Genomic DNA, 24,415 nt, shown 5'->3' on the forward strand with positions numbered 1-24,415 from the left:
GATGTATTAGTAAGTAAGCTTTTGATGCTGTCGGACGAATTTTTGTATTTTGGGCAACCAATGTAATTTTAACTTTGTTAATGCGAAAATCCAAGAGACTGCGTGGTATACAAAAAAGTGACAGAATAAATTAACGTAAAAACAAAAATTCTGCAACGACAATCGTCAATATTATTTATATCAATTCAATCATGAGGACCTAAAATGTGAGAATCTCATCTTCAGGAATCAGACCCCTAGACAGGAAGAAATGTAGCCAACTCTACAAGAAAAAAAAAGTAAAAAGTTTATTGTAATCTTACGCCTCTGTAATCCTCCGAAAAGAACATTGTGAACAAATGGTTCAAATGGCCCTGAGCACTATGGGACTTAACATCTTAGGTGATCAGTCCCCTAGAACTTAGAATCACTTAAACCTAACTAACCTAAGGACATCACACACATCCATGCCCGATGCAGGATTCGAACCTGCGACCGTAGCAGTCCCGCGGTTCCGGACTGCAGCGCCTAGAAACGCACGGCCACCGCGGCCGGCCATTGTGAACAATAGCAGCAACTAGGAAGGACGGGCAGATTACAAGTAGCATTACTGGCGCTCACTGGACAGCCATAAGTCATTCACATTCGCTTAGCGCAGAGAAAAGACCGCAGAACAGTAATCCGATGGCTGTGGGTTCGAGTTACTCTGCAGAAATTTTTTGCTTTTTATTTTCAATTTTTACTGTACTTTCATTTGTAACTAAATCAGAATAGGGCTCAGTATATTGTGTTTATTAAGATTTTCGTAAAAGGCATGAAAAGGAAAGGCAAACGGAAATTTGGGATTGCGAATAAATTTCCGAGATAGGATTCCCGTCAAATGCGTTCCGCTTTTGCAACCCACTGATGTCCATTACTATCTTCAGACGAAGAATATGATCAAAAACTGCTCGTATCTGATCGCGTCCAACCAAGAGTGCATCAGAATACAGTACGTCGTATATCACCAATATTTGACGAAATGAAAGGTTAGGCGTGGTTTGCCCCCAAACTGTTCGATGAGAAAGAAACTTTTATGAATGTTAACTAATTTTTTCGATAAAAACTTTACAACAACGATGTAACTGTAAAAATTTTGCGTTTATGACATTTACCAGATACCGAGTATATTACTGTTTCTTCTGTTTTACGATGAATAACACACCAGCACTCAATAATAAAATAATTAAAATATCTAATTTGTATAAGACGTTATCGTGTACGTCTTACAATCACTTCCTGGCAATTTATTTGCAGTCCCAAACTTTCCCTTGCTTTTTTCATGCCTTTTGGGAAAATATTAATAAATATTCATATTGAGCGTTGTTTCGATTCATTTGCAGTGCAAACAACATAAAAATAAAAATAAAAAAACTCGCTGCATAGGGAGTAGATCCCACGACCCCCGAATTATCCTTCTGTATTGTTTCCGCTGCACTAACCCCTGCCGAGATTCTAGGTTAACGTAAATTGCTCGTGCTTTCCTCGACCCGCGCCAAATAAGCTATTTTTTGTAAACACTTGGCTATATGAAGCTCCCACTTCCGCCACTTTCACCTCTGGCCAAGCCCTGCGCATACCACAAACTTTTACGAAATCGGTGACGACTAGAAAGTGCGGTCCTTTTGTAAGACGATTAGACAAATGTTGGTACAACGCCCTAAGTGGATGCCTGAGTGGTATGCAGCCTACAGTGGCTAACGCTCTTTTAGTTGAAACAAATGGGCTCGCCTACACCTACGTCCCAAATATCTAATGGTTCTAATGGCTCTGAGCACTATGGGACTTAACATCGGTGGTCATCAGTCCCCTAGAACTTAGAACTACTTAAACCTAACTAACCTAAGGACATCACACACATCCATGCCCGAGGCAGGATTCGAACCTGCGACCGTAGCAGTCGCGCGGTTCCGGACTGCGCGCCTAGAACCGCTAGACCACCGCGGCCGGCTCCCAAATATCTGTGAGCAAAAATTTTACTCAGACTGTTGCAAACTGCACAAGACCACATACTACAATATACTTACAAAGGAAGGAAGGAACATTGGGTTTAACGTCCCGTCGATATCGAGGTCATTAGAGACGGAACACAAATTCGAACTGCATCGAGAATGGGGAAGGAAATCGGATTTGCACATACAAATCCCGGCATTTGCCAGAGGCGATTTAGGGAAGTCATGGGAAAACTAAATCTGGACGGCCGGACGCGGGTTTGAACTGCTGTCCTCCCGAATGCGAGTCCAGTGTGCTAGCCACTGCGCCACCTCGCTCGGTACCACATTTGCATGTTAACGGATTTGAGCTACGTGTAATGGCTCTATGAGAGTGTGCTTTCTCTTGTTGCGGCATAGATGGACAATAGTCCACTTCTAGAAGCGTCTCTGTATAACGATGAATGTGCTCTGGAGCAGACTACCATACCACGAAACGGGAACCACAAGTTGAATTTGACCTGGACTTTGTCGGTGGTTATTCCAATAACTGCATGTTGATGGAGTACTTATCTAATCATAAAAAGGCAAGACCCAACTACAATGACGCTGTGTGTGTGTGTGTGTGTGTGTGTGTGTGTGTGTGTGTGTGTGTGTGTGTGTTTGGTGTGTGTTGGAAATGTGAAACGTGACTATCTGAAGCAGGGATGGCCAAGATTTCGGTTCGCCAGCCATGCGTGGGCCTCAGTCTCTCTTTGCATTTCCCCCACCGCCACGCCGTGTTGTCTCTGAGCGCGAAGAGCGGGAAGAGAGGTAACAGCGAACACGCCGCATTTAAATGACAGCACAGTCCCACTGCATACGACTTGGTTTTATGTCTCTCGTTTCCCAACAACACAGATCACGCACAACAAACAAGTTTACAGTATTAATTATTTTTGGCACGCTGAAGACATACAATTTTATCTAGTACAAACTGTCTGAATACAGGCAGACGCAGAAATTTTCACAGGGTTTTGCGCTCAAGTTGCCAAGTAATCATGCCTTATATCGTTTTACAATAGAAACAAAGTCTTTCACATAAATATTTCGATCGAAATATTTTTTTTCAACCTCATTACGGCGACTTGTAAAATCTACCTGAGAAAAGCAATGTAGGTGTACTGGAAAATTTTAACGTAAAAATATTTGTAATTAAAACTGGAACTACCTTGCTGGTCAGTCAGTTCCATCTGAACACGCACAGGGGTGCCTTCAACTGGAACAGCAAAAGGTAACGAAAACAGCCAGAAAACAGATGTAACATTGTCAGTATCCTCAAAACGTTCGTAAAATTATCGTTGCAATTCTTTCATGGTCACAATGAATTCTTCAGACCTCGCATCTTCTTTAACATCAGTGAACTTAGGGAACTAGACTGTCTTTGTCAGAATGTATCCCTTCTAAAACGAGATTTGCTTTCTAAATGCATCCCCATCAAATCAGAAGGAAGTGGGCAGTGTGCAGTCAGGTCAACTCAAAACTCGAATTCTGCAATCCATTCTGTATGTTCTAATTTTCCTTTCTGCACTCCTTTTTCCTTCATGATTACAACAACAATGAGTTTTAAATCGAATAATTGTTACGAGTATTCCTCTTGACTTACCCAGTGCACTTTGCAGTAATTCATGAAGTTTCCATAGTCGTCGTTCATTTCCGCTGAAAAAGTGTTGCAACTGAAAATGGAATAATAGATGCGACTTCAGAAATTTTACTATTCATACCACCAATTTCTTCAGCTGCTACTCCTACAAATTTAGCACAAAGTTGTTTTTTCTAATCCCAAAAGTTTATATTCTTTCTGCATGGTACTGTAATGTCGTTTCATAACATATAAGCACTATCCGTTGCTTTTATGAATTAAGAATTCTCTTCCCTCTCTTGCGTCATTCCCATTTTAACGGACTACGACGATTGATCGTCAGATGTACTCTTTTTGGGAAAAAGGCACTGGACCTGTGAAGGTCCTTCATTTTTTTTTTCCTTTGAGTCATCAGCCTTCTGACGGATTCGATTTGGTCCGCCACGAATTCTTCTCCTGTGCAAGTCTCTTTATCTCAGAGTAGCACTTGCAACCTACGTCCTCAATTATTTGCTGGATGTATTCCAATTTCTATATTCCCCTACAGGTTTTGCCATCTACAGCTCTGTCTAGTACCATGGAAGTCATTCCGCTGATGTCTTAAAAGATGTCCTATCATCCTGTCGCTTCTCCTTGTCAGTGTTTTCCGCATATTCCTTTCCTCTCAGATTCGGCGTAGAACCTCCTCATTCCTTGCCTTATCAGCCCACCTAATTTTCAACATTCGTCTTTAGTACCATATCTCAAATTCTTCGATTCTCTTCCGTTGCGGTTTTCCCACAGTCCATGTTTCACTACCATACATACAGTGCTGTGCTTCAAACGTACACTCAATTTCTTACTCAAATTAAGACCTACGTTTGATACTAAACGACTTCTGTTGGCCCGGAATGCTCCTTTTGCCAGTGTTAGTCTGCTTTTGAAGTCCTCCTTTCTCTGTCCAACATCAGTTATTTTGCTGTCTAGGTATTACAATTCCTTAACTTCATCTACTTTGGGACCATCAATCTTGATATTAAGTTTCTAACTGTTCTCATTTCTGCTACTTCTCATTACTTTCGTCTTTCTTCGATTTACTCTCAATCCATACTCTTTACTGATTAGACTCTGCATTCCATTTAGCAGTTCATGTAATTCTTCTTCACTTACGCTTAAGATAGCACTGTCATCTGTGAGTCGTAACATTGATATCCTTTCACCTTGAATTTTAATCCTACTCCTGAACACTTCTTTTATTTCCATCACTGTTTCTTCGATGTGCAAATTGAACAGTAGGAGCGAAAGACTATGTTACGGCGTTAAGTCAAGCCCCGGCACGCCAGTCGGAAATGATAGAGGAGAGACCGTTGTGAGAAGACGTCAGCCAATAGCATGCTGACCGACCCCTCTCCAGGAAGACAACGCGACAACATCAGCTCGTACGCGATGAGGACATATGCGCCGCGCCCGACTGGTTGCGGCCAAGTTGAAGAGTAGCTTAAAGATTAGCAGCTCAGATAGAAGCACCGACACTAATTACTTCGCTTGTACAATCTATGTAACGCGCACTTGGGAATTGTTTGTACTGAAGAACATTGCTTATTTTGCATGTCGCCCTTTGCTTGCGACATATCTGTGTAATAATCAAAGTTAAGTATTGCAATCTTTTCCTATTCTAATGAAACTCATTAATACAATTTGTTTGGATGTTGTCTAGCGACCAGAGAAAAATTTTTGTGGTAAATTCCTATGTGAGCAAACTGCTGAGGTCATCGGGCCCTAGGCTTATGCACTACTTAATCTAATTTAAACTAACTTGCGCTAAGGACAACACACACACCCATGACCGTCGGAGGAAATTCCGACGCGGAGAGCCGCGCGAATCGCGGGAAGGCGCCTCATACCGCGCGGCTACACCGCGCGGCTACTGGTACGAGAAAGCAGGTTTCGTAGACACCTCATATTTGACGACTAGGCTGGATTTAACACACTACATCCCTGTCTTACACTCTTTCTAATCCGAGCACTTAGTTCTCAGTCGTCCTCTCTTGTTATTCCCTCTTGGCTCTTTTACATGTTGTGTATTACCCATGTTTCTCAGTATTTCTAACATCTTGTACCAATTTACGCTATCGAACGCTTTTTGCAGATCGTCAAATCCTGTGAACGTTTCATGATTTTTCTTTAGATCTGCTTCCATTATTACCCCTAACGTCAGAACTGCCTCTCTAGTCATTCATATCACGAACAAATAGCGAAGGATGAAAGGCGCTGACACCACTATTCTGCCGAGCTCAGAGAGTTCTGCCGACCGCAGAATGCCACATCGCAATGTGAGATGAAATGTCACGCTGTTCCCGGCTCTTCCGAGAAGGACCGAACAGAGCCGGGGCAGAGGCCCGCCTTTGTCCCGCCCGCGGCCCACAGACTCTCCACGCCACAGTGGCGCTCTAACTCAAGGCTGGCTGTCATTCTGAAGTCAAATGTCCCCTGCATTTACTCAGCAGAGAGAGAGTACAAATCGCGATCGCCAGGCGTTGCAGCAGTGTTCTTGGTGATTGTGAGATCTATTCGCAGCACCTGATGAAGTAAAGGCACCTGGCGCAGTCCGTGATGATGAGTCATTCCGCTGATGACGTTAATTTTGGTGAATGTCCCGTCACTACACAGAGTGGACAGCTTATTTCTGTCTAGAGTGTACCGGCCGCAGTGGCCAAGCGGTTCTTGGCGCTTCAGTCCGGAACCGCGCGACTGCTACGGTCGCAGGTTCGAATCCTGCCTCGGGCATGGGTGTGTGTGATGTCCTTAGGTTTAAGTAGTTCTAAGTTCTAGGGGACTGATGACCTCAGATGTTAAGTCCCATAATGCTCAGAGCCATTTGAACCATTTGTCTAGAGTGAAACTTCTTGGCAGACTAAGAGTGTGTGCCGGACCGAGACTTGAACTCGGGACCTTTACCTTTCGCGGGCAAGTGCTCTACCAACTGAGCTACCCAAGCACGACTCACGCCCCGTCCTCACAGCTTTACTTCTGCCAGTACTTCGTCTCCCACCTTCTAAACTTCACAGGAGCTCTCCTGCGAACCTTGCAGAACTACCACTCCTGAAAGAAAGGATATTGCGGAGACATGGCTTAGCCACAGCCTGGGGGAAGGGGAGGTACTGGCAGAAGTAAAGCTGTGAGGACGGGGCGTGAGTCGTGCTTGGGTAGCTCAGTTGGTAGAGCACTTGCCCGTGAAAGGTAAAGGTACCGAGTTCGAGTCTCGGTCCGGCACACAGTTTTAATCTGCTATGAAGTTTCATATCAGCGCACACTCCGCTGCAGTGTGAAAATCTCATTCTGGATTTGTCTAGAGTGTTTCCAGTGGTCATTTCGCTTCATTCCATGATCACCTGTGGCATTATACAGAACTACACCAGCACAGATCACAATCTTAGTCGTTGCACAGTTTTACACTTTAGAAACTACGAGGGTTGCCCAGAAAGTAACGCACCGCATTTTTTCTTGAAAAATTCTTTATTGAACATAATTACAACTACACACACGAAAGAATGGTGTTTTATCCACGTAACCTATTTTTCCACGTAATCGTCCCTTTCTATGGCCTTCCTCCAGCGCGAAACAAGAGCGTGTACGCCTTGTCGGTGCCAATCCTTGTCCTGCTGGCGGAGCCAGTGCTTCACTGTGTGAATCCTTTGCCGATTGACAGATGCAGCGCCAACAGCCGAGTCGTAATGCGTTTGTGCTCGCGGATGACAACATCAGCCCGCGGCAACATGTCAGGTTTTTCAGCCGTGGATGGTCTCCCCGACCGCTACAAATCGTGGAGCTCCGCCGAACCGCCTTCTGATGACCTCACCCTCCATACCCAGCGACTAACTGCACTTCTGTCAGCAGCAGACGATTCATAGACTTTGCACAAGCGATTGTGGATATTCCCCACCACTTCTTTCTCTGCAGTGAGAAATTCAGTGACGGTACGTCGCTTGTAACGTACATCACCTACAGACGCCATTTTGAAACTGTTCCACAGCCGCACTATCTGTCGGAAGTCAGGCATACGTGGCGCACTCACTCAGGAGACATCAAATAATACATACGTAACATTTCGCATTCACAGCAGTCGCTTCGGCTGACAAAAAAATAAAAAAATAAAAAGTGTGTGGGGAAAAGTCATAACATGCGGAGACCAAACAGCAATTGGTATTGTAACTGTAAACTGTCGAAACTGCATTGGTAAAGTACCGGAACTTCAAGCGCTGATAGAAAGCACTGAAGCTGAAATCATTATAGGTACGGAAAGCTGGCTGAAGCCAGAGATAAATTCTACAGAAATTTTTACAAAGGCACAGACGATGTTTAGAAAGGATAGATTGCATGCAATTGGTGGTGGCGCGTTTGTTCGCTGTTAGTAGGAGTTTATCCTGTAGTGAAATAGAAGTGGATAGTTCCTGTGGATTATTATAGGTGGAGGTTATACTCAACAAATCGGGCTAGGTTAATAATTGGCTCCTTTTACCGACCTCCCGATTCAGCAGCATTTGTGGCAGAACAACTGAGAGAAAATCTGGAATACATTTCACATAAATTTCCTCAGCATGTTATAGTCTTAGGTGGAGATTTCAATTTACCAGATATAGACTGGGCCACTGAGATGTTTAGAACGGGAGGTAGGAACAGAGCATCGAGTAACATTATACTGAGTGCACTATCCGAAAATTACCTCGAGCAATTTAACAGAGAACCGACTAGTGGAGATAACATCTTGGACCTACTGATAACAAACAGACCCGAACTTTTCGACTCTGTATGCGCAGAACAGGGAATTAGTGATCATAAGGCCGTTGCAGCATCCCTGAATATGGAAGTAAACAGGAATATAAAAAAAGTGAGGGTGGTTTATCTGTTTAGCAAGAGTAATAGGAGGCAGATTTCAGACTACCTAACAGATCAAAACGAAAATTTCTGTTCCGACACTGACAATGTTGAGTGTTTATGGAAAAAGTTCAAGGCAATCGTAAAATACCTTTTAGACAGGTACGTGCCGAGTAAAACTGTGAGGGACGGGAAAAACCCACTGTGGTTCAACAACAAAGTTAGGAAACTACTGCGAAAGCAAAGAGAGCCTCACTGCAAATTCAAACGCAGTCAAAACCCCTCAGACAAACAGAAGCTAAACGATGTCAAAGTTAGCGTGAGGAGGGCTATGCGTGAAGCGTTCAGTGAATTCCAAAGTAAAATTCTATGTACCGACTTGACAGCAAATCCTGGAAAGTTCTGGTCTTACATTAAATCAGTAAGTGGATCGAAACAGCATATCCAGACACTCTGGGATGATAATGGCATTGAAACAGAGGATGACACGCGTAAAGCTGAAATACTAAACACCTTTTTCCAAAGCTGTTTCACATAGGAAGACCGCACTGAAATTCCTTCTCTAAATCATCGCACGAACGAAAATATGGCTGACATCGAAATAAGTGTCCAAGGAATTGCAATCACTCAACAGAGTACGCGAAAGAATTTGCCCCCCCCCCCCCTCCCTCCCTTCCAGCAGCCGTGTACCGCAAGTCTCTAGGCTTCTAGTGGAACGTAAGGTTCCAAATGATTGGAAAAGAGCACAGGTAGTTCCAGTTTTCAAGAAGGGTCGTCGAGCAGATGCGCAAAACTATAGGCCTGTATTTCTGACATCGATCTGTTGTAGAATTTTAGAACATGTTTCTTGCTCGCGTATCATGTCATTTCTGGAAACCCAGAATCTACTCTGTAGGAATCAACATAGATTCCGGAAACAGCGTTCGTGTAAGACCCAACTCGCTTTATTTGTTCATGAGACCCAGAAAATATTAGATACAGGCTCCCAGGAAGTTGTCATTTTCCTTGACTTCCGGAAGGCATTCGATACAGTTCCGCACTGTCGCCTGATAAACAAAGTAAGAGGCTATGGAATATCAGACCAGCTGTGTGGCTGGATTGAAGAGTTTTAGCAAACGGAACACAGCATGTTGTTCTCAATGGAGAGATGTCTACAGACGTTAAAGTAACCTCTGGCTTGCCACAGGGGAGTGTTATGCGACCACTGCTTTTCGCAATATATATAAATGGCCTAGTAGATAGTGTCGGACGTTCCATGCGGCTTTTCGCGGACGATGCTGTAGTATACAGAGAAGTTGCAGCATTAGAAAATTGCAGCGAAATGCAGGAAGATCTGCAGCGGATAGGCACTTGCTGCAGGGAGTGGCAACTGATCCTTAACATAGACAAATGGAATGAATTGCGAATACATAAAAAGAAGGATACTTTATTGTATGATCATATGATAGCGGAACAAACACTAGTAGCAGTTACTTCTGTAAAATATCTGGGAGTATGCGTACGGAACGATTTGAAGTGAATGATCATTTAAAATCAATTGTTGGTAAGGCGGGTGCCAGGTTGAGATTCACTGGGAGAGTCCTTAGAAAATGTAGTTCATCAACAAAGGAGGTGGCTTACAAAACACTCGTTCAACCTATACTTGAGTATTCCTCATCAGTGTGGGATCAGTACCAGGTCGGGTTGACAGAGGAGATAGAGAAGATCCAAAGAAGAGCGGCGCGTTTCGTCACAGGGTTATTTGGTAACCGTGATAGCGTTACCGAGATGTTTAGCATACTCAAGTGGCGGACTGTGCAAGAGAGGCGCTCTGCATCGCGGTGTAGCTTGCAGTCCGTGTTTCTAGAGGGTGCGTTTCTGGATGAGTTTTCGAATATATTGCTTCCCCCTTCTTATACCTCCCAAGGAGATCACGAATATAAGAGAGATACGAGACGCACGGAGGCGTTCCGGAAGTCATTCTTCCCGCGAATCATACGCGACTGGAACAGGAAAGGGAGGTAATGACAGTGGCACGTAAAGTTCCATCCGCCACACACCGTTGGGTGGCTTGCGGGGTATAAATGTAGATGTATATGTAGATGAGGTCACCATAAGATTTGACCTCGGAAATTTCGTGTAACGAGGCGACTGAGCGACTGGAAGGAGAATACTTTGTTGCCGACTAAAAAATTCATTCATTTCAATGCCGCTTGTAGACATCTTAGCGAATTTTCAGATACATTTGCACAATTCTGGGAGGATAATGGAAACAGGTAATGCACCACGACATTTCGAAAACACTAGTACTTCTGTCTCTGAGCGCAAGAGATTTCTTTATTAGATTTTAAGACTAGTTTCAATCAATAATGATTACATTAAGTTCAGTGTGTTTTAAAGAAGTTGCATTTAATAACGTCATAAAAGTTGTACGAAAATTGGCACCGATGTAAATCAAATACACGATAAAAATAAACGAAATAACAATCAAAATGTTTTAAAATAGTTCTATTAGGATAGACAGATTTGGATATGAGCGTTACTAAATTTGTATTTCAGTAAAATAAAATATTGTGGTACGAATACTACGATTTCACAAATCTGCGTCAGTGCTATCTTCGTTGTACCGATGTAACGCTTCATCACCGTCCCATCACACAGAAACTAAGTTGCGCGACTGTGCTATGCGACGGTACTCACCGAGCACTTGGCCCAAGACCGTCCGAGCATCCTCACCCAGACAGGCACTGCGGGCGTCGAAAGGGTTCGTGAACTGCACGAACGCGTAGCCCTTGTGCATTGAAATGCCTGCAACACACAAGACCACAATATGCATATGAACAACAACACATGTTTTCGTGAAATGTTTACTAAGATTAAAGTGAATAAAGCACGCCACAGTTTTGCCTTCACACCATTGCAGACACACTGATCCGTTGTGAATTTTTATTATGGAAGTAAGCTGCAACTTGTAATGGTGAGGAAGTAAGCTGCAACTTGTAATGATGTAGAAATTGCCCTTCGCTTTTCTTCGTACCCCCTATACGATAGCGAGACAGCTATTTAATGTCATACGTCTGTATAGGAGTAATTTTTGGTCAGGTTAATCTTGTTGTTGTTGTTGTCGTCTTCAGTTCTGAGATTGGTTTGATGCAGCTCTCCATGCTGCTCTATCCTGTGCAAGCTGCTTCATCTCCCAGTACCTACTGCAGCCTACATCCTTCTGAATCTGCTTAGTGTATTCATCTCTTGGTCTCCCTCTACGATTTTTACCTTCCATGCTGCCCTCCAGTACTAAATTGGGGATCCCTTGATGCCTCAGAACATGTCCTACCAACCGATCCCTACTTCTAGTCAAGTTGTGCCACAAACTCCTCTTCTCCCCAATTCTATTCAATACCTCCTCATTAATTAAGTGATCTACCCATCTAATCTTCAGCATTCTTCTGTAGCACCACATTTCGAAAGCTTCTATTCTCTTCTTGTCCAAACTATTTATCGTCCGTGTTTCACTTCCAAACATGGCTACACTCCATACAAATACTTTCAGAAACGACTTTCTGATACTTAGATCTATACTCGATGTTAACAAATTTCTCTTCTTCAGAAACGCTTTCCTTGTCATTGCCAGTCTACATTTTATATCCTCTCTATTTCGACCGTCATCAGTTATTTTGCTCCCCAAACAGCAAAACTCCTTTACTACTTTAAGTGTCTCATTTCCTAATCTAATTCCCTCAGCATCACCCGATTTAATTCGACTACATTCCGTTATCCTCGTTTTGCTTTTGTTGATGTTCATCTTATACCCTCCTTTCAAGACACTGTCCATTCCGTTCAACTGCTCTTCCAAGTCCTTTGCTGTCTCTGACAAAATTACAATGTCATCGGCGAACCTCAAAGTTTTTATTTCTTCTCCATGGATTTTAATACCTACTTCGAATTTTTCTTTCTTTCCTTTTCTGCGTGCTCAATATATAGATTGAATAACACTGGGTTGACGCTACAACCCTGTCTCACTCCGTTCACAACCACTTCTTACCTTTCGTGCCTCTCGACTCTGCTATCTAGCTTCTGTACAAATTGTAAATAGCCTTTCGCTCCCTGTATTTTACCACTGCCAGCTTCAGAATTTGAAAGGGAGTATTCTAGTCAACATTGTCAAAAGCTTTCTCTAAGTCTACAAATGCTAGAAACGTAGGTTTGTCTTTTCTTAATCTAGCTCCTAAGAGAAGTCGTAGGGTCAGTACTGCCTCACGTGTTCCAGCATTTCTACGGAATCCAAACTGATCTTCCCCGAGGTCGGCTTCTACCAGTTTTTCCATTCGCCTGTAAAGAATTCACGTTTGTATTTTGCAGCTGTGACTTATTAAACTTGTAGTTCGGAAATTTTCGCATCTGTCAACATCTGCTTTCTTTGGGATTTGAATTATTATATTCTTCTTGAAGTCTGAGCGTATTTCGTATGTCTCATACATTTTGCTCACCAAATGGTAGAGTTTTGTCAGGACTGGCTCTCCCAAGGCTGTAAGTAGTTCTAATGGAATGTTGTCTGCTCCTGGGGCCTTGTTACGACTTAGGTCTTCCAGTGCTCTGTCAAACTCTTCACGCAGTATCATATCTCCCATTTCATCTTTACCTATGTCCTCTTCCATTTCCATAATATTGCCTCAAATACATCGCCCTTCTATAGTCACTCTATATACCCCTTCCACCTTTCTGCTTTCCTTTCTTTGCTTAGAACTGGGTTTCCTTCTCAGCTCTTAATATTCATGGAAGTGGTTCTCTTCTCTCCAAAGGTCTCTTTAATTTTCCTGTAGGCAGTATCTATCTTACCCCTAGTGAAATCAGCCTCTACATCCTTATATTTGTCCTCTAGCCATACCTGCTTAGTCATTTTGCACTTCCTGTCGATCTCATTTTTGAGACGTTTGTATTCCTTTTTGCCTGCTTCATTTACTGCATTTTTAGATTTTCTCCTTTCATCAATTAAATTCAATATTTCTTCTGTTACGCAAGGATTTCTACTAGCCCTCGTCTTTTTACCTAATTGATCCTCTGCTGCCTTCACTATTTCATCCCTCAAAGCTACCCATTCCTCTTCTACTTTATTGCTTTCCCCCATTATTGTCAATTGTTCCCTTATGCTCTCCCTGACACTCTGTACACCCTCTGGTTTAGTCAGTTTATCCACGTTCCATCTCCTTAAATTCACACCTTTTTGCAGTTTCTTCAGTTCTAATCTACAGTTGATAACCAGTAGATTGTGGTCAGAGTCCGCATCTTTCCCCGGAAATGTCTTACAATTTAAAACCTGGTTCCTAAATCTCTGTCTTACCATTATACAATCTATCTGAATCCTGCCGGTATCTCCAGGCTTCTTCCATGTATACAATCTTTTATGATTCTTGAACCAAGCTATGATTAAGTTACGGTCTGTACAGAATTCTACCAGGTGGCTTCCTCTTTCATTTCTTCTCCCCAATCCATATTCACCTTTTCCTTCTCTTCCTTTTCCTACTTCGAATTCCAGTCACCCACGACTATTACATTTTCGTCTCCCTTCACTATCTGAATAATGTCTTTTATCTCATCATATATTTCTTCAATTTCTTCGTCATCTGTAGAGCTAGTTAGCATATAAACTTGTACTAGTGCAGTAGGCGTGGGCTTCGTGTCTATCTTGGCCACAATAATGCCTTTACTATGCTGTTTGTAGTAGCTTACAAGCACTCCTATTTTTTTATTCATTACCGAACCTACTCCTGCACTGCCCCTATTTGATTTTGTATTTATAACCCTGTATTCACCTGACCAAAAATCTTGTTCCTCCTGCCACCGAACTTCGCTAATTCCCACTATATCTAACTTTAACCTTAAGGCAGCACATTACAGATAGTAATTATTGGTGGTCACCAAGATGGCGGTGACAATTAGACAAGCTTCTTTGTGTAAACAAGGGCTCCAGTATCGCAGGGACAAACTGTAGAAGTATTCGTAATGAAGTTCCCGAAGTTTGCTGTCCACCAGGTTAAGTTATCGCGCTCAAATTATTCTTGGGACCAAGATCTGGCTGAAGCCTGAAGCAGTAGGCTCTGAGGCACTTAGTGAATCACGGAACGTATATCTGAAAAACGGAATAGATACCATAGGAGGGGGAGTGTTAATAACAGTTGTCAACAATGTTGTTTCTATTGAGATCGAAACTGTTTATGACAGTGACGTTATCTGGTCGCGTATAACACGCGTAGCAAGGACATCTTGAGTGCGAGGTCGCAAAAGATCAATGATGTTTACATCCCCACATACTGTCTACCACGCACTCACAATATTGGCCGCTAATGGCAACAAAGGGCACGACTCCCGAGGTATCCCATGATGAGCACAGTATGAGGATAACCTGAACTGCTTAGTCGACGAATAATTCACAACAATGCTACAGTGCTAATGGTGTTGATACAAAGCAGAGCAATGGCAACGATAAACAAAGCAAACATTGCATTATATCTACATTAATAGTTGCCTAATTTGATACATCAGCAGGAAAGAACCCAAAGAATTTCAGACTGAGAAAGAAGTTGAAGAAATATTAGAGTTCCAGCAAGATGAACCAGTGGAATGTGTGGTACCGTATACGTTCAACTGTGCGGGCAATGTAATTTACATGAGGAGTACAATGATGACGATACGTCCTTAACAAGTGAAAGTGATGCAACAGGTGTCCAGCCATGTAGTTCATCATCCTTGTCGGGCAGGGAGCCACAAATCCCATACCCAATGAAACGCAGTGAAGGCAATCGTTGTCCCAGGAGCGGGTACTAAACACAATTACGTACTAGGAAGTTCATCCGCAGCATAGTAAAAAAACAATTATGAACAGATTTCGAATAAGTCCGCAGCAATATAACCGTGTAGTGCATAAGAAAAACTACGGACATTTAAGGGACTTTCATTTATTTGATTTGATTTATTGCTCATTTAGAGACCTGTCGTCTTACATTTTATAAGAGGTAGTTCTTTTTACAGCTTTTCATGTAGATTACAAAACATATTCCGTATTACAAATATCAATTATTGTTTTCAGCAACTACAATGGAAGTAATAATATATCAAAAATACATTAGATACTGAAAGAAAAACAAAAAATATTCAAATTTTAAGAAGATGTGATGATAGCGATAAGGAAGATTTGGTTAGTAAGAGAGAGAGAGAGAGAGAGAGAGAGAGAGAGAGAAAATGTTACCCTATCTGAGCCATCCTGGTCTGAAAGCCTCGGAACTTCTTCGAGCCTTGTAGTTCCAGTTCACTACAGTTTAATTTACGGATTAATTTTTCTAAACACTATTTACAAAGCCACTATAACTGTTATGGACATTGTGGAAAGCGCAGTTGTGTGTGAGTGTATTGTTGTTGTTGTGGTCTTCAGTCCTGAGACTGGTTTGATGCAGCTCTCCATGCTACTCTATCCTGTGCAAGCTTCTTCATCTCCCTGTACCTACTGCAGCTTACATCCGTCTGAATCTGCTTAGTGTATTCATCTCTTGGTCTCCTTCTACGATTTTTACCCTCCACGCTGCCCTCCAGTACTAAACTGGTGATCCTTTCATGCCTCAGAACATGTCCTACCAACCGATCCCTTCTTCTCGTCAAGTTGTGCCACAAACTCTTCTTCTCCCCAATTCTATTCAATATCTCCTCAGTAGTTATGTGATCTACCCATCTAATCTTCAGCATTCTTCTGTAGCACCACATTTCGAAAGCTTCTATTCTCTTCTTGTCTAAACCATTTATCGTCCATGTTTCACTTCCATACATAGCTACACTCCACACAAATACTTTCAGAAACGACTTCCTGACACTTAAATCTATACTCGATGTTAACAAATTTCTCTGCCATTCAAATGGTTCAAATGGTTCTGAGCACTATGGGACTTTACATCTTAGGTCATCAGTCCCCTAGAACTTAGAACTACTTAAACCTAACTAACCTAAGGACATCAGACACATCCATGCCCGAGGCAGGATTCGAACCTGCGACCGTAGCATCTTTGCCATTGCTAGTCGTCCCCACAGCGGGTGGGATGTAACATCCGTAACTGAACACTTATTATATAAGCAACGTAACAGGTAAAATTCAAGAGTGTATTACGCTCTTGAATTTTACCTGTTACGTTGCTTGTACACTAAGTGTTCAGTTACGGATGTTACATCCCACCAGCGGTGTAATGACCGCGGGTTGGATATGCCTGCTGTTTATGCTTTAGCTAGAACAGATTTACAGAGTTGATTACATTAGACTGTTTATTCTGATACAGTTCAGTTATTTTAGATGTTGTGTGAAGTGGTCTGTGATACGTGTTGGTGAAAGTGTTTGTTGTCTGAGTATGTGTTTCGGTACTTCTCTTTATGTTGGTGCACTAATTGGAAGTGCTGTCTTAAGTGCTTCGCTTGTGTTTCAGTGTTCTGTATTCGTCAAGTAATGTCCTTGAGACATCATCAGCGAATTTATTTACTAATTCCCACTCGTCTTTGTCTCTTATTGCCCGTATCACGTCTTTGTTATACTGCGTTGGCTGGGACTGATAAGGTTCAGCCTCAGACATTCCCCGACGTCCAGGACGAACTGATATACCCTACGGCCCTTAATGCTTAACTACCATTCCCTTCACCAGGCATCCACCCGCCATTTAAATTTTAATTTCTCGATAATGTTATGTCCAGGTATCTCGATTACCTTCTCCTGTGTCCTCCTTCTCCGCCAGTACATTGCACCCAGAAACGAAATGGTTATGTCGAGAGGGAAACTTACAAGCATCACGCAGAGTGATTCCACTGACGCTGTTTTGAAAGCTCCTGACAGCCTAACCAGGGCACTTCTCTGCCCTCCCCGCACGATGTTCCGATTCGTCACCAGACATACTCGGTGGGCCCATGCACTGCCTGTAAAACAGACCACAGACTCAAAGAGCGCACAACTGTTAAGTTCTCGGTGGATGTGTTGGCGCCGAGAAGTATGTTATGTTGAGTCTGGCCAACTTGTGCATGATCTTGGCAGCCTTGTCAGCCGTTATTCTGATGTGTTCGTCAAATGACAGTCGTTCGTCGAGTTGCACAACAAGATATCGTGTTTTACCTTGTCTGCGTATGCTAGTATCGTGTAGTTTTATGGAAGTATTACTTTCTAGTGTTCTTTTGAATAGTATATAAACCGTTTTGTGTAGAGCCATCTGACGTTTATTATGTTTGCACCACTGGCTGATTCTTGCGAATAGCTGCGTTGAGCGGTGTTCAAGTTGCGCTCTTGAAGCCACGGAAACCACCACGAGAAGGTCATCTGCGTACGCTATCGCCACGTTCGCATGGTTATCCCCATTCAGTTGATGTAGGAGGGGTTCAAAGGCGATATCCCAAAAGATGGGGCCACAGATTGACCCTTGCCTGCAACCTTTGGTGACTCTTTTAATCACTTTCTGATTTCCACGCGCCATTTAACGACCCTGCTTCTACAGTAGTCCGAGAGGCTATCGTAGAGGGCCTTAGGTACCTGCACTCTCTTACAAACATTGCGGCCTACCAGAGATTACCAAAGACGCCAGAAATGTCTATAAGAATAACAACTGCGCATTTGAAACTTCCTGGCAGATTAAGACTGTGTGCCGGACCGAGACTCGAACTCGGGACCTTTGTCTTTCGCTGGCAAGTGCTCTACCATCTGAGCTACCCAAGCACGACTCACGCCCGTCCTCACAACTTCTGCCAGTATCTCGTCTCCTACCTTCCAAACTTTACAGAAGCTCTCCTGCGAACCTCGCAGGAGCAGCACTCCTGAAACAAAGGATATTGCGGAGACGCGGCTTAGCCACAGCCTGGGGGACGTTTCCAGAATGAGATTTTCACTCTGCAGTTGAGTGTGCGCTGATATCAAACTTTCTGGCAGATGAAAACTATGTGCTGGACCGAGACTCGAACTCGGGACCTTTGTCTTTCGCGGGCAAGTGCTCTACCATCTGAGCTAAGGTCCCGAGTTCGAGTCCGAGGGAGCAATGTCAGGAGAATACGGCGGGTGGGGTAGGACTTCCCATTTTAACGTTTCCAAGTACGTATTGACATCTATTGCACCGTGGGTTTGAGTGTCGAAGTGCTGCAAAATTACTTTATCGTGCCTCTCGCTGTATTCGGCCGTTTGCCTTTTAATGCTCTGCTCAAACCCATTAATTGGGTTCTATAACGAGCACCTGTGACTGTTTCACTTGGTTTCAACATCTCATAGTACACGACACCGAGCTGGTCCCACCAAATGCAGAGCATGATTTTGGAGCCGTGAATATTCGGTTTGGCCGTCGACGTGGAGGCATGGCCGGGATTTCCCCATGATTTTTTGCGTTTAAGGTTATCGTAATGAACTCATTTTTCGTCCCCCGTCACAATGCGATGAGGAAATCCCCTCCGTTTTTGCCTCTGAAGCAACTGTTCACAAATACACAAATGCCGTTCAACGTCTCTTGTTTTCAGCTCACACGGGACCCAAGTTCCTTCTTTCTGAATCACGCCCATAGCCTTGAGACGTTTTGAAATGGCTTGCTGTGTCACTCCCACTAATCGTGCCAATTCTTCTTGAGTTTGACGCGAGTCTTCACTCAGCAATGTCTCCATTTCTGAATCTTCTAAAACATTCTCTCTTCCACCACTATGCCCGCCTACGACGTTAACATCACCGTTCTTGTAGCGTTGAAACCACTCGCGGCACGTTCTTTTACTAATAGCGTCCTCACCGTGCATACTTGAGAGCATTCGATGAGACTTAGCTGCTGTTTTCCTCACATTGAAACAAAACAGTTACACCTTCTGTAAACGACGAGAATTAGGCTCGTAAGCTATTTTCAATCAACAACAACTTAATGATGCAGACACAAATCGACTAATGTTTTAGTGAGGTTATGTTGACCGAGGTCCAAGCTAACTGCCTGACGTCTGCGATCTGTTTCTTTCGACCGCTACTTACCGTTGTCGCCACCTATCGGCAAACGGCGGAAGCAAAGCTGTACACCTTTTAGAATACCACTTCGTCACTAACAGTTTATTAGAGCCTTAATATAACAGTCACGACGTACGTGCTATTTTCTGCGCAGAGGGGTGGGAATTTTTCACACAGATGAAAACCCCTATCGCCATCTATACATCTCTCTCCCTCTCTTTGACTTGTCGTAACCTGTACGGATGGCTGTAGTAAAAGTCAAACCTGGCGTAGAAAGTGATGAAAAGAAATAAGTCGCCAGGTCTGTATGGAATGCCATTTCGGTTTTACAAAGACTACTCTATGGCATTGTCCCCTTATTTAGCTTGGATTTATTGCGAAAAAAAGCTCACCGAAATAAATATTATTTCATACAAAAATACACACACATGCACATCCATACACAAACAAATGACACATACTTAAAAAATTACACTCGAAATTTGGCAATAACATTCGATCTTCGGCAATAACATCTGACAGACGGCAACGTAAACCAAAACACTGCATCAAAACAAGCTTCCAGTTTCTAGTTCTGTGAAATGTGAAAAAAAAAAAAAACAAGTGGCAATTAAGAGAGAGGGAACGGCACCAAAACTGGAACAGAAACGTAATATGTAGAAAATCGTCCACGCAGCAGAATTCAAAATATTACTAGATCATAGCAAAAACCAACCACCATAACTGTTCTTAGCCTATCGGTAAATATCCCCGAAATGTAAACTAAAGAGTAAAAATATGTACATATTCCAGAGAGGACTACAAAAGTGGAAGATGTCGGTACCACATAGTGTGGCTTTGGACTCGATCCTACTAGCAGTGTGAATCAAGCACTCAGTTTGAACTTAGATCAGTTGAGACGTATCATGGAGACTTATGTGACAGGAAGAGCAGTACCACACTCACAAGCCCAAATTTGACTCATTAATATTGTCATACATTATGCATTCTAAATTTAAAAAGCGACAGAAAAGGAGTGTTAGGCACTTAAATCTGTATGAAAGGGTTCACTAGTACTTAAGATCAAGTTTAGAAGTTATCAAACTTAATTTCAAATAGAAGCAGAGCAATTTAATCAATGAAGCCCGTACAAGTTTGAAACGAGCGATGTGGAGCGCACAGGGACGCGTCATCCAGCCCGTAGGCCGCAGCCTCTCACTGTGCTGACCACGACGAGGTCCTCCGTCATGGTCATGAACGTTACTTGTTAACCCCTCCAGGGTACCCTTAAAAGTGAGGCTGGTGACCCTCCCTCGTCGCTTTTCAAAACAACAGTCCCGACAAGAAAACAGCGGAGTAAAAACAATGGCTCTGAGCACTATGGGACTTAACAGCTGTGGTCATCAGTCTCCTAGAACTTAGAACTACTTAAACCTAACTAACCCAAGGACATCACACACATCCATGCGGCAGGATTCGAACCTGCGGCCGTAGCGGTCACGCGGTTCCAGATTGAAGCGCCTAGAACCGCACGGCCACACCGTCCGGCTAAAACAGCGGATTGTCAAGGTATTCACTACTTTCTATTGTCACCCTAAACGATAGTTCCAACAAAAAGTTACGTCTGTCTCACCAGCAAGTTCTGAGGGAACTCTCCATATTTGGTGGGTAGCCATTACCTATCTGGCCATAACCGCCATACATAATCCACAAGCCACTGTACGGTGCGTCACGGATGGTACCCTGTACCACTAGTAATCATTAGTTTCCCGTTCCACTCGCAAATAGACGAAGGAAACAAGGACTGTCTTTCTGCCTCTGTATAAGCCGTAGTTTCTCTTATCCTCATGGTCTTTGCGCGTGATTTGGCGGCAACACAATCGTTCCGCAGACAGCTTCAAACGTCGGTTCTCTAAATTTTCTCAAAAGCTTTCCTCGAAAACAACGTTGCCTTCCCTCTAGGGATTCCCATTTCAGATACCGAAGCATCTCCGTAATATTCGTGTGATGCTCGAACCTACCGACCTTACAGCCCACCTCTGAATTGCTTCGATGTCTTCCTTTGATCCGACCTGGTGTGGTTTCCAAATGCTCGAGCAGTACACAACAATGAGTTGCACCAGCGCCCTATATGCGGTCTCATTTACTGATGAATCACTCTTTCCAAAACATTCGCCTTCCCTACCACAAACCTCACTTGCTCGTTCCAATCCACATCGCTTTGCAAAGTTATGCCCAGATATTTAAACGACGTGAGTGTGTCAAGCAGGACACTACTGATGCTACAATAGAACATTAACGGTTCGTTTTTCCTACTCATTCCCATTACCTTACGTTTCTCTACATTAAAAGCTAGCTGCCATTCATCACACCAACTAGAAACTTTGTGTAAGTCACCTCGTACCCTCCTACAGTCATTCGGCGACGACCTCTTCCCGTTCACCACATCATCATCAGCAGACAACCGCACATCCGTGCCCGCCTTATCCACCATATCTTTTGTGCCTACGCAAAATAATATCGGTCCTGTCACACTACCCTGGGGCACTCCTGACTATGCTTGTGATGAACACTCGCCGTCGAGGAGAAAGTACTAGTATCTACTACTTCAAGAGTCTTCGAACCACTTGAATATATTGAAGACTATTCCATATGCTAGTACCTCCGTTAACAGTGTGAAGTGGGGCACCGTGTCAGATGCATTTTGGACATATAGAAATATGGACTCTGCCTGTTGTCCTCCATCCACAGTTTGTAGTGTATAGTGTGAGAAAAGGGCAAACTGAATTTCGCAAGAGCGATGCATTCTACACTCCTGGAAATTGAAATAAGAACACCGTGAATTCATTGTCCCAGGAAGGGGAAACTTTATTGACACATTCCTGGGGTCAGATACATCACATGATCACACTGACAGAACCACAGGCACATAGACACAGGCAACAGAGCATGCACAATGTCGGCACTAGTACAGTGTATATCCACCTTTCGCAGCAATGCAGGCTGCTATTCTCCCATGGAGACGATCGTAGAGATGCTGGATGTAGTCCTGTGGAACGGCTTGCCATGCCATTTCCACCTGGCGCCTCAGTTGGACCAGCGTTCGTGCTGGACGTGCAGACCGCGTGAGACGACGCTTCATCCAGTCCCAAACATGCTCAATGGGGGACAGATCCGGAGATCTTGCTGGCCAGGGTAGTTGACTTACACCTTCTAGAGCACGTTGGGTGGCACGGGATACATGCGGACGTGCATTGTCCTGTTGGAACAGCAAGTACCCTTGCCGGTCTAGGAATGGTAGAACGATGGGTTCGATGACGGTTTGGATGTACCGTGCACTATTCAGTGTCCCCTCGACGATCACCAGTGGTGTACGGCCAGTGTAGGAGATCGCTCCCCACACCATGATGCCGGGTGTTGGCCCTGTGTGCCTCGGTCGTATGCAGTCCTGATTGTGGCGCTCACCTGCACGGCGCCAAACACGCATACGACCATCATTGGCACCAAGGCAGAAGCGACTCTCATCGCTGAAGACGACACGTCTCCATTCGTCCCTCCATTCACGCCTGTCGCGACACCACTGGAGGCGGGCTGCACAATGTTGGGGCGTGAGCGGAAGACGGCCTAATGGTGTGCGGGACCGTAGCCCAGCTTCATGGAGACGGTTGCGAATGGTCCTCGCCGATACCCCAGGAGCAACAGTGTCCCTAATTTGCTGGGAAGTGGCGGTGCGGTCCCCTACGGCACTGCGTAGGATCCTACGGTCTTGGCGTGCATCCGTGCGTCGCTGCGGTCCGGTCCTAGGTCGACGGGCACGTGCACCTTCCGCCGACCACTGGCGACAACATCGATGTACTGTGGAGACCTCACGCCCCACCTGTTGAGCAATTCGGCGGTACGTCCACCCGGCCTCCCGCATGCCCACTATACGCCCTCGCTCAAAGTCCGTCAACTGCACATACGGTTCACGTCCACGCTGTCGCGGCATGCTACCAGTGTTAAAGACTGCGATGGAGCTCCGTATGCCACGGCAAACTGGCTGACACTGACGGCGGCGGTGCACAAATGCTGCGCAGCTAGCGCCATTCGACGGCCAACAGCGCGGTTCCTGGTGTGTCCGCTGTGCCGTGCGTGTGATCATTGCTTGTACAGCCCTCTCGCAGTGTCCGGAGCAAGTATGGTGGGTCTGACACACCGGTGTCAATGTGTTCTGTTTTCCATTTCCAGGAGTGTATAACTGTGCTGAGTCGCGGACAAGAGATTTTCGGTATCAAGGAAGATTATTACATCCGAACTGAGAATTCTGCAGCAAACCGATGTTAAGAACACTGATCTGTGATTTTGCGGGTCCATTCTCTTACCCTTCTTACGTACAGGAGTTAAGTCGCCTGCGACTTTGCGGCTGTTGTAACTCCACGTTCGTGGAGTTGACAACACCCGCTCCATTCACCGCCACCGCCTACCACAATGGTAAGAAGGTCCGAAGATGGTCAAAAACTGTCCGAAACCGGTTACCAGGAGATAAATGTTTTTCTCTTTTTCTCGATCGAGACTGTTTCCGTTTATTTTCAAGGTACTTTTTGCCAGTACGCTGTTCTCCACAAGAAATGTTCTAATAAATTACTTTGTCGAGGAGGTCGAAGAAGCAATCCTCAGCGCGAATCTTATTTCTTATCCTTCCTGTAATGATGTGTTTTCTCGTGTATTTTAGACTTGCCTTCTGCAGTTAGACATGACATGAGGCTATAAATGCCGTGAAACGCCTTCAGAAAAAATGCTGCTGCAACATGCAGTTGTTTTCTGTCCACAATTTATGTTTTTTTCTACATGTTTACATGTTGAAGCTCTTTGCCTCACTTAATACCGAGCCATTTACGCGATATTAACGGCCTAGCAGTTTAATCTATATTTGTGTATTTCACTTCAGCCGCAGAGGGATGTGAATGAACCGATCAGCCAATTTTTAGGAGGTTTCTCCTTCCCGCTGATGACCAAAGTGAAATTTTGGGGCATTGTTTTTGACATACACTTAACATGGCCTGACCACACACGGAAAAC

The 24,415-nt window shown here is 44.0% G+C and overlaps 1 protein-coding gene across 3 annotated transcripts in view; it reads right to left on the bottom strand.

Annotated features, from left to right (window-relative positions):
• LOC124795060 (RNA-binding protein Raly-like) overlaps window positions 1-24,415 on the bottom strand; it is a 431,777-nt gene that overhangs the window by 139,817 nt on the left and 267,545 nt on the right. For all 3 annotated transcript variants that reach the window (XM_047258861.1, XM_047258860.1, XM_047258859.1), the window contains exon 3: window positions 11,104-11,211. In XM_047258861.1, the coding sequence (XP_047114817.1) occupies window positions 11,104-11,211 (108 nt within the window). The remainder of the gene's footprint in view (window positions 1-11,103; window positions 11,212-24,415) is intronic.

Source organism: Schistocerca piceifrons, chromosome 4 (genome assembly GCF_021461385.2).
Source record: "Schistocerca piceifrons isolate TAMUIC-IGC-003096 chromosome 4, iqSchPice1.1, whole genome shotgun sequence".
NCBI lineage: Eukaryota > Metazoa > Arthropoda > Insecta > Orthoptera > Acrididae > Schistocerca > Schistocerca piceifrons.